The sequence below is a fragment of the Sphaeramia orbicularis genome, chromosome 24 (genome assembly GCF_902148855.1).
Source record: "Sphaeramia orbicularis chromosome 24, fSphaOr1.1, whole genome shotgun sequence".
Classification (NCBI taxonomy): Eukaryota; Metazoa; Chordata; class Actinopteri; order Kurtiformes; family Apogonidae; genus Sphaeramia; species Sphaeramia orbicularis.
Window position 1 is genome coordinate 50,074,170 of NC_043979.1, and position 10,707 is coordinate 50,084,876.

Genomic DNA, 10,707 nt, shown 5'->3' on the forward strand with positions numbered 1-10,707 from the left:
TGCCGTAATAAGGATGCTGGACATAAAAACGAAGAAAAGGAACAGACTTTGTTGTGAAAATGACATGAGAGTGGCACTTACCAAGGTGAAGCCACGCATTTCTGAACTGGTCTGTCAAAGGCAACAGCAGAAGTCACACTGATTTGCAGTACATATTCATTATTATTGTAGCCCGATGGAAATTAGGTGATGGGTGTGTGTTCAAATGTTAAAAATGATAAATAGCATAAATACAAGAAGTTCATTATTGGAATACAAAAATTAAAACCATTTCAGTGCGGCAGTATTAAAAAAGGTCATGTCTTTGTGAAAAGGTATGGAATATGTTGTGAGTTCATGCACTGTATTGGTTTTGTTCTTTGAACACAGTGATGTTAATGCATGGTTCATTTTGTGCACCAGTAAAATATATGCCTGTGTCTTGAATTTGGAAAAAAATCATATTTCATTTTTTAATAAAGAAGGGTTCGGTGAATGCGCATATGAAACTGGTGGGGTTCAGTACCTCCAACAAGGTTAAGAACCACTGCACTACGAGAATAAAGTCATATGAAATATTGAGATAAATCCCGTACCGTACTTTCCAGACTATTGGCCGCACCTGACTATAAGCCACACCCACCCCGTCTCTCCATCGTGTCATTGGTGCACAGCTCTATTTCCTTCTTCCACAGTCGGATCGATCGTTAGCTCAGAAAACATAAATTAGACAAATCACTTATCGAGCCGCAGGTTCATAGCGTATGAAAAAAGTAGCAGAAAAGACGGTAATTTTATGAGGATAAAGTCGAAACAAAAAAGTGTCATAATTTTACGAGAATGAAGTTGTAATATTATGAGAATAATGTTGCCACATTTCCAGAATAAAACTATAATAATACGAGAATGACGTCAGAATTTAAAAACAGGCGGGAAACATGTAATGTACGAAAATACGGTGTTGGTGTTCCCAGTGTTAACCCCTCGGTGTCGGTGAAGGAGCTGATGGAGATGAAGGAGGTGACGGAGATGAAGGAGGTGATGGAGATGAAGGAGGTGACGGAGATGATGGGTTTACTGTGAGGAGAATGACAAACCTACACACCAGAGACTGGGAATGTCCACTAATATTCCTCCTCTTCTTCCTCCTCCTCCTCTCCCTCCTCCTCCTCCTCTTCTTCCTCCTCCTCTTCTCCCTCCTCCTCTCCCTGCTCTTCCTCTTCTTCCCCCTCCTCCTCTCCCTCCTCCTCCTCCTTTATTAAACCACCTGTTATAGACCCTAACCCACAGTTGGACTTTATTTATAAACTGAACTTAAACTGAATCTAAATCGACTAAAAATAAACACAAATACAAAAATATCAGCATCAAATCAACACTTGGTGTGTGTGTTGTGTATCTGTGTGTATTTGTATGTTGTGTGTCTGTATGTGATGTATATTGTGTGTTGTATATACTTATGTTGTGTGTCCATGTGTTGTATGTTGTGTATACTGTGTGTTATGTATTTGTGTGTATGTGTATTGTGGGTCTGTGTGTTGTAAGTTGTGTATATTGTATATTGTGTGTTATGTATTTCTATTGTTGTGTATTGTCTGTGTGTTGTCAGTTGTGTGTGTTGTGTCCGTGTGTACTGTGTGTTGTGTTTTCATATGTTGTATGTTGTGTGTTCTACTGTATGTTGTGCGTCGGTGTGCGCGCGGGCCTCTGCAGTCTCTCTCTCTCTCTCTCTCTCTCTCTCTCTCTCTCTCTCGCCGTGCGCGTGCCCGTCCTCCTCGCGCCTGTCTGTTTCCAACCTTTCCCCCAGTTCGAGCGCGCGCCACCGGGTTCACCGGGTTTACTCTGACACCGCTGACTCCGCTGCCACGCCCCCCGACAGCCACGCACCCCGCCTCGGACCAATGGCGTCGCGAGCACGTACTGATCACGCACCGCCTCGCCTGTGATTGGCCGCGGCTCGCTACACCTTTGCCTGTGATTGGCTGCGTGTTACCACCCGCCAGACCGCTGTGAATTTTGTTTCTGTGTTTTTTTTTTTCTGTCTCCGGTTTTTCTTTTCTCTTTTTTTCCGGGGCTCCACTCAGCTGAAGCGGTCTGCTGCTCAGTCCGCTGCCGGAGCCGCGGCTCGTCTCGGACTCTCCGGAACCGCCTCCGCCGCCTTCGGACCCGTTTCGTCGGACGCCTCCCGCCGGAGCCCGGTTCTCCTCCTCCCGCCGGGGCTCTGACGGTGAAGCCGCTCCTGTGCCAGGTGAGTCCGGTCCGGGCTGACACCTGTCCGCCTCCGCTCCGTCCCGGTTAAGTTGTGTCCGCGGTTCCGACCGGGTCCGCTGGTCCCGGTTCGGCTCCGGAGCGGCTAACGGCGGAATGTTAGCGGCGGTTTGGGCTGATTTTGGCGGATTGGACAGGTTTATTTAAGGTCAGACTGTGTGTGTGTGTGTGTGTGTGTGTGTGTGTGTGTGACTGACACAACATCACTGCACCGCATCAACATCCCAAAGTTTCACATCTGCAACACAAACAAAAACAACAAACGGGTTTTTACTGTTAACGACACAAACACTTACATTTATATCTGAGCTAAGGATGAAAACCTACACAACAAAACACACAAAAATCACAACAACAACACAATCATCAACAATATAATAATGTTCATAATAAACATCACATCAACAACTGAAAATGACAAAAAATCACATTATGCGTCAATTATTAGTCTTTTTCATTGTTTGCAACAAAAGGTGAGATGATACTAAAGGAAAAATCATTTCATGCAACAAAAAACAAGTCAAATATGAGAAACAACGTAAAAGAAAAAACAGCTAAAAGTTGTAGCATGCTGAAAACGACAAGATGTAAGAACCGAAAAAAGACGAAAGATGAAGAAAAACAAAAACCGTAAAAGATGTAAGAACAAAAACGATGTAAAACATGAAAACATTATTTGCAACAAAATGTTAAAAGATAGAACAACAAAAGGTCAATGAATAAGAATTTAGAAAATGTTCATTTTAACAGTTCATTTAATGGACAGAATATGATAAATATTAAAAAAAAAAAAACAGCATATAGATCAGGAAAAATGATGTGTTTATGAGAATTTTTACACGTCTGTCAAAATGTTTTTAAGATGTTATTGCGATAAAATTGTTCCTGTTGACTCGTATTGAAAATCACAGCTAGAAATATCAACTTGTATTTTTTTTTTTTTTTTTTTTTTTTTTTTTTACAAAATTTAATGTAAAAGTTGAAGACGCAACAAAAAAGATGTAAAAGACGTTAATGGCTAAACATTAGAAAATAAAAAATGGAAAATTACTAAAATGTGACAAAAAATACACAAAATGTGTTAAAAAATATCCAAAAGACAAAAAACGAGAAAAATCTGTAGCATAACAAAACGCAAAAAAAGACAAAAGACATGAAAAAAGGACAAACTGCGTAAGAAAAGATGTAAGAAAACGATAGTGACATAAAAGATGAAAACAACTGAACAATGTAAGGACAAAAAAAAAACGTTAAACGCCAAAACAGTTAAAAACCTTTGAAACAATTCAAAGATGTAGCATGACATCAATGACAAGACATCAAACAAAGAAAGATATATAAAACAGTAACTACATGAAAGACCCAACATGACAAACCCACACACGGACACGCGACGACTACACACACACGTACCTGGAGTCAGTGAACGCATCGTCGTGTTGCATTCACAGCTCCGTTCATTGTCTTTGTGTCTGATCAGCGTCTGTTTTCAGCTTCAACAGGAAAATAACACGTACAGTCAACTGGAATCAGGAGGAAAATGTTTAAAATATGGCATGCATGTCGCTGTCAGCCTCAGGTTCGTGTTAAACATACGTGAGCGTCTTCACATGTTAAGCTCATGATCATTAATCTGTGAACTGTTTTAGTAATTATGAGTCAACAATTCAAACTCTAAGAAACAGCATTTATTCACCTGTTTTCATTCACATGAGCAGCTGAAGAATTAAATATCATTTCCATGTGTTTAATATGTGCTGTTAATGTGACTGTATGGTAAAACAAACAGATATGGCATTTCCCATGATGCTTTCTGTGTGACTGAACCATTTGCTGTCATTATTTTTTCTATAATGTAATTAAAAGTTGTGTTTGTTTGACCAGTGATCTGAAGATACTCAGAAAATGAAGCAAAAACTGCAAATATTCTCATTCAAGTAGGATTTCTGCTTTAAAAACATGTATAAGACAAAGGAAACAACACTTTATAACACCTTTACTCAGTTCACGGCAAAAAAAAAACAAACAAAGAAAATGTGTGTAAATGTTAAAATAATGAATCTGTGTGTTCTTAAAAGCGTGATGTCAGTTGTTAAAACGTGCACCTGAAGGCAGCACCAGACCAAAACAAAGGAACACACACACACACATGACTTTCATACATGTATGAACGGGCAACGGCAGTGCTAAATGAGCCTGTTTGTCGTTTCCTGTTGCTGTGACGTCCTGTCGAGCCACTGTGTGGTGTGTTCGAGTGATCGGCTGCGTGGGAAACTGCAGTGTCCGTGCAGAAAAACACAGTGTGTGTGTTTGTTGCAACAGATTGACTGTTTTCTCGAACTCTACTTCCTGTTGGGAGCTTCCCCTCTCTCTCTCTCTCTCTCTCTCTGGACCAGTCTGTGCATGTTAATGTGGGGGGGCGGGGCTTATTGTTTTTTTTTGTTTTTTTTATGATGGGGGGGGTGTGGAGTATCACTGGAGGGGGAGGGTCCTGTTGTTGAGGTCCGGAGCTGATGATGGTTGGACCCTCTCTCTCTCTCTCTCTCTCTCTCTCTCTGTTTATCTATAGGTCTCTCGCCCTCTTGATCGCCCCTCCACCCTTCCTGTACTTGCAGCTCCGTATTCGCCGCTCGCCAACATAGACGAGCACTTTTACCCAGAAGCCCTTTGTCGCCTCCTCCCATCTCCACGTCACAATAAAATGGTTTATTAACCTTAATATTTCAGTTTTGAATCATTAACATTCAATCCTGATGTTTTTTCTATGTTTATAGACGCATTGTTAGATATTTTTTGCTGTTATTTGACTAAAACTCTGTATATTTTATTTTATTTATACTGAAAACATTTATATTATTGTAAAACTTAAATGTACGGCCTCATAATTTGAGTTTATGCTAACTGAGGCTACATTTAGACGCTAACCATCTGAGCCCATTTAAAGTGAACACTAACTGAGGCTATGTTTAGACGCTAACCATCTGAGCCCATTTAAAGTGAACGCTAACTGAGGCTATGTTTAGACGCTAACCATCTGAACCCATTTAAGGTGAACGCTAACTGAGGCTACGTTTAGACGCTAACCATCTGAACCCATTTAAGGTGAACGCTAACTGAGGCTACATTTAGACGCTAACCATCTGAACCCATTTAAGGTGAACGCTAACTGAGGCTACGTTTAGATGCTAACCATCTAAGCCCATTTAAAGTGAACACTGAGGCTACATTTAGACGCTAACCATTTGAGCCCATTTAAGGTGAACACTGAGGCTGCATTTCGACACTAACCATCTGAACCCATTTAAGGTGAACGCTAACTGAGGCTACGTTTAGATGCTAACCATCTGAACCCATTTAAGGTGAACGCTAACTGAGGCTATGTGTAGATGCTAACCATCTGAACCCATTTAAGGTGAACGCTAACTGAGGCTACGTTTAGACACTAACTATTTGAGCCCATTTAAGGTGAACGCTGAGGCTACATCTCGACGCTAACCATCTGAACCCATTTAAGGTGAACGCTAACTGAGGCTACGTTTAACCATCTGAACCCATTTAACGTGAACACTAACTGAGGCTATGTTGAGATGCTAATCATCTGAGCCCATTTAAGGTGAATGCTAACTGAGGCTACGTTTAGACGCTAACTATCTGAACCCATTTAAAGTGAACGCTAACTGAAGCTATGTTTAGATGCTAACCATCTGAACCCATTTAAAGTGAATGCTAACTGAGGCTACGTTTAGACGCTAACCATCTGAACCCATTTAAGGTGAACACTAACTGCGGCTACGTTTAACCATCTGAACCCATTTAAAGTGAATGCTAACTGAGGCTACGTTTATACGCTAACCATCTGAACCCATTTAAAGTGACCACTAACTGAGGCTACGTTTAACCATCTGAACCCATTTAAAGTGAACGCAAAATGAGGCTATGTTTAGATGCTAACCATCTGAACCCATTTAAGGTGAACGCTAACTGAGGCTACATTTAGATGCTAACCATCTGAACCTGCTCTTATTCTCCACCTTTTAATCCTGATCCTGACCTGAGGCATCATTCCGACAGGTTCCGTGTTCTCCAACTGTTTGGAAATGACTTGTTGGGATCAATGAGCTTCATCTGCAGTCGTCAGTTTTTACTTGGTCTGCCTGGTGTTTTTGTTTTTTCTCGTCCCAGAGGAGGAAGTGGGAAATGTTGACGTCATGTGTAATTAGATGGGCGTGTGGGTTTTACCACAGAAGAAGAAAAACCAGGCGCAGACGGGTGGTTTGAGACCAGCTGATGTCTGACACAGTTTAGGTTTAAGATGAAAGGAGGAGTTTGGATTTATAGAAACTGAAAAAACATCTGATGAAACATTCAAGGACCGATGCGTTGGTTTGTTTGTTTATTTGTTTGTTTGTTTGTTTGTTTATCTAAGTCCGTAAGTGAAGCTGCAGCAAAAAGAAAACCATCAAATGTTCTGTCAAAAACTGTTTAAGGAGTCATGGACACTAGGGCTGTGAATCGGCAAGAATCTGGTGATACGATACAAATCACAATACTAGGATCACGATATGATATATCCTGATATATCATGATACTATTAAAAAGGCCATTTTTATTTGTTTTTTGTTTTTTTAATGATTATTTCTTTGAAGAATTGAATTCCATCATAAATCTGCTCAAATCCTAAACACATTTGTATTTGATCCCAACAGGATCTAATGTTCTATCAGCAAATGTTCCAACTGTGTTCAAACTGAAATTGTGTTTTACAGACATTCCAGTTTCAGATCCTGTTCAAATGTTCAGATTCTATTAGTTCAGAACTAACATCAGAACAGGATTTGAGTTCAATCCAAACAAAGGAACCAACATTATTGAATAAAAGAGTGTGAAATAATAATAAATAAAATATAAACAATAAAGTAAACCAAACAACAAAAATGAACCTTCACAATATCTGCATTTGAATAAATACATAAAAATATCCATACAGTACTTTTTAATATCAATACAGTATTGTGAAATGAAATATCGCGATATATTGCAGAACCGATATTTTCTCACAACCCTCATTGTCACTGTCAGAATTCAGTTTGAACCAGAAACTAGACTGATCCATCCAATTAGTCCCACATGGCACCGTCCCAGGACCGTTTCAGATCCTGCTGTAAGTGTTCAAAAACAGACAGATAGAATGAAGGATGTGGTTCTGAAGGTCAAAACTGGACCACCAGAGGGTCCGGTCCAGGCCAGGGAGGGGTTTACAAAGCACAAAAACAACACAGAACAGACCGTCAGTAATAGTTTGAATGTCCAGCTGATGTGGAGATGATTAACTGAAGCAGAATATGAGTAACACTGAGCTTATAGTTCTGGAGAACATTTGAGGTTCAGATCTGTTCAGGTGTTCCAACCTTCTGTGCGTTTGGCCCCGCCCCCTGCAGCTCAGTCTGCCCTCTGTGCGTTTGGCCCCGCCCCCTGTAGCTCAGTCTGGTTGCTCACGCTAACCCTGGGTCCGTGTCATTTCCAGGTGTAGCGCCGCCTGCTGGTCGCCATGGAGCAGAAACAGTGCAACGTCGAGTACCACGACCTGGAGGCGGCCGAGGCACTGGTCAGCATGAGCTTCTGGGGTCAAAGGTCGCACAAGCCCCGCCCGCTGACGCCCACCTCCGACTCGTGTGACTCCATTCAGCTCCACTCAGAAGGCGTGGACACTCCCAAGGACCTGATCGCTCTGTCCTCACTGGTAAGACCACGTAACCATGACGACGTACACGGTAAGAACACGCCTGTGTCACTGTGACGACATGTGACCTCCGTGTCTGTCTCACCGCAGTGTATGACTCCGCCTCATAGTCCTAGCTTCGCCGAGGCCTCCACCACCGCTGTCCTCACCACTGCCACCTCTGCTCTAAGCCCCGCCTTCAGACCGGTCTTGCCTCGCCCCAGCCTCGGCCCCGCCCCCCTTCTCAGCGACGCCCACACCTCAGAGACCTCAGCACTTCTGCCTCACTCTGCATTGTCCTGCGTGGCCCCGCCCAGCAGAGCCATGGCCACCAGCGTCATCCGTCACACTGCCGACAGCCTCAGCCACGCCCACTCCGCCGCACTCTTGGACACGCCCACACCGCCAAAGGCTCCGGAGACGCCTCCAGGGGGTGGGGATGAGCTGCCGTCGTCTCCCGTCAGCCCGCCGTTGTTTACCCCGTCTTCCGCCCCGTCTTCCTCCTCTGCTCCTTCCTCACCGCCGGTGTCCGGGTCGCCCGTCCTGTGCCAGGTGTTCCCGGTGGGTGGGCGGACCGGGATGATCTCCGCCTTCGTCCAGGCTCCGGTGCAGGTGCAGACGCAGGCGGGGCCGAAGCCCATCCTGCCCCAGTCGTCGTCCGGGTTCCCGCCACCGCTGCTGGTGGGTTCGGCCGTCCCCCAGGGGACCGTCATGTTCGTGGTCCCGCAGCCACCTGTGTCCCAGACGCCGCAGGGCCCGCAGACCGTCGTGACCCTCGGCAACACCAAGCTCCTCCCCCTGGCCCCGGCTCCGGTCTACATGCCCACGGGGGCGGGCGGCGGCGGCGCCTCGCAGGCCGACTTCTCCCGCAGGAGGAACTACGTGTGCAACTTCCCCGGCTGCAAGAAGACGTACTTTAAGAGCTCCCACCTGAAGGCTCACCTGCGCACACACACAGGTAGGGTCGAAGGTCACAGAGCCACGCCCTCAGAGGGGGGAGGGGACTGAAAGCCAATGAGAAAACACCAGCGGAAATTAGATTTATAAGACACAAAATAATCCAGAAAACAAAAACATTTGGGAAATAAACGAAAGAATCAAAGTAAAACAGAAACACGTCAAATATTTAAGAGGATTATTCAAACAGGAGTGAATGTAATGAGCGGTTTGTGCTGTTGGTCCTTGGTCTGTTCTGCTGCTCTAGTCAGTTCAGTCTGTGTTGAACCTGTTCAGTTTTAAACCGCTGGAGTCCAAGAGGGAAGGAAACAGAACAACAGTTCCATCAAACGGAACATTTACAGTAAACAGGTGAATTTAACAGTCATGGGAATCCTCTGCAGAGGGGGGGGCAGTGGGCGGGGCATGTCTGGGTGGGACATGGGGGTTAAGGGCGTGGCTAAAGGGCATATCATCCAACAGTTCTGCTGTAGCAGGGAATTGAACCAGAAACCCCCACACTGACATGTGTCTCTTCCACCTCCCCACCCCCCCCCCCCTCCCCCCACAGGAGAGAAGCCCTTCAGCTGTCACTGGGAAGGCTGCGATAAAAAGTTCGCCCGTTCTGATGAACTTTCTCGCCATCGACGAACGCACACTGGTGAGAAGAAGTTTGTGTGCACTGTGTGCGACCGCCGCTTCATGCGCAGCGACCACCTGACCAAACACGCCCGGCGACACATGACTGCCAAACGGGCGTCGTCATGGCCCGCCGAAACCCGAGACCTCAGCAAAGTGGCCCTGCCCAAGGGACCGCCCCGAGGCTCCGCCCTTCCAGTCGGCGTGTTGATTCCTGCGGCCAATTAAAAGCCTCATCCAGGAGCCCACGAGGGCAACTCAGGACACCAGGGGGGAGGGGCCGCCGCCCAGCCACTGGAACCACACCCACCACGGTCCACCTTCGGTTGAATCAGCTCAGCCTCCGTCAAGATGGAACCTCCGACTGCGTTTACAGGAAGTGAGAGGAAGTGGATTCAGAGCAGACGGAGGCCACGCCATCAGGTCATCAGGTTCGTTTGTTCTTCAAACCTTTTATTTGTGTGAATTCGAACTCTGCAGAGACATGAAGTCAGACCGTCGGACATCTGCAGGATCATGTGACACAACCAAGCACTGTCTACGGCGTTAATGCGGTGGGGTCAAACATACGGCCCGTGGACCAAAAACAGACCGCAGGAGGTCCAGTCCGGTCCGGAAAAGCAAAAAGAACACTGAACATATGAACGGAAATTTTATATGAGACCAGAACCAGAACACATGAATAATGACAACATGTGAAGAATCTGAGTGTTAGAAAAGTCCAATTACATGATGAAAATCTGCCAAGTTTCCTTAAAAATGTGAATAACATATAAAGCAGAGTCATGTGACCAATGTTCAGCCTGTTGAGTATTTAGACACAGACTGGATCTGAAATCCACTTGAAGAACAGACTGAATATTCCCATATTTACACTGGTTTAGATTCAAACATGTTCACATTTGTTCAGATTATTCACTTTTTTTAAACTCTAGTTTTAAAAGGAAGGGGGCGGCCGTGGCTCAGGTGGTAGATCGGGTTGTCCAATAACCGAAGGGTTGGCGGTTCGAATCCCACTCTGTCAGTCCGTTGTGTGCTTGGGCAGACACTTCCTCCTCCAGTGCCACTCACACTGGTGTATGAATGCATATGAATGTTTGGTGGTGGGAGGGGCCATAGGCGTGAATTGTCAGCCACACTTCTGTCAGTCTGCCCCCCCCCCCCCC

The 10,707-nt window shown here is 45.0% G+C and overlaps 1 protein-coding gene across 3 annotated transcripts; it reads left to right on the top strand.

The window, feature by feature from the left end:
- Positions 1–2,037: 2,037 nt before the first annotated feature.
- klf11a (Kruppel like factor 11a) lies at positions 2,038–10,707 on the top strand. Of its 3 annotated transcripts, none has more exons than XM_030129251.1 (4): positions 2,038–2,273; positions 7,772–7,987; positions 8,078–8,924; positions 9,474–10,707. In XM_030129251.1, exons 2-4 carry the CDS (start codon positions 7,796–7,798, stop codon positions 9,767–9,769), a joined length of 1,335 nt encoding a protein of 444 aa, XP_029985111.1. In that variant the 5' UTR covers positions 2,038–2,273; positions 7,772–7,795; the 3' UTR covers positions 9,770–10,707. The 3 variants fall into 3 exon arrangements, with proteins under 3 accessions (XP_029985111.1, XP_029985110.1, XP_029985112.1); XM_030129250.1 differs by having other exon boundaries at positions 2,038–2,227; XM_030129252.1 differs by having other exon boundaries at positions 2,038–2,221; positions 7,768–7,987.

Excerpts from the sequence above, each read along its gene's own strand:
- klf11a (XM_030129251.1), top strand. The coding sequence starts at position 7,796 with ATGGAGCAGAAACAGTGCAACGTCGAGTACCACGACCTGGAGGCGGCC. Across the intron at positions 7,988-8,077 it reads TGATCGCTCTGTCCTCACTG|TGTATGACTCCGCCTCATAG; the intron begins GTAAGACCACGT and ends GTCTCACCGCAG. Across the intron at positions 8,925-9,473 it reads TCACCTGCGCACACACACAG|GAGAGAAGCCCTTCAGCTGT; the intron begins GTAGGGTCGAAG and ends CTCCCCCCACAG.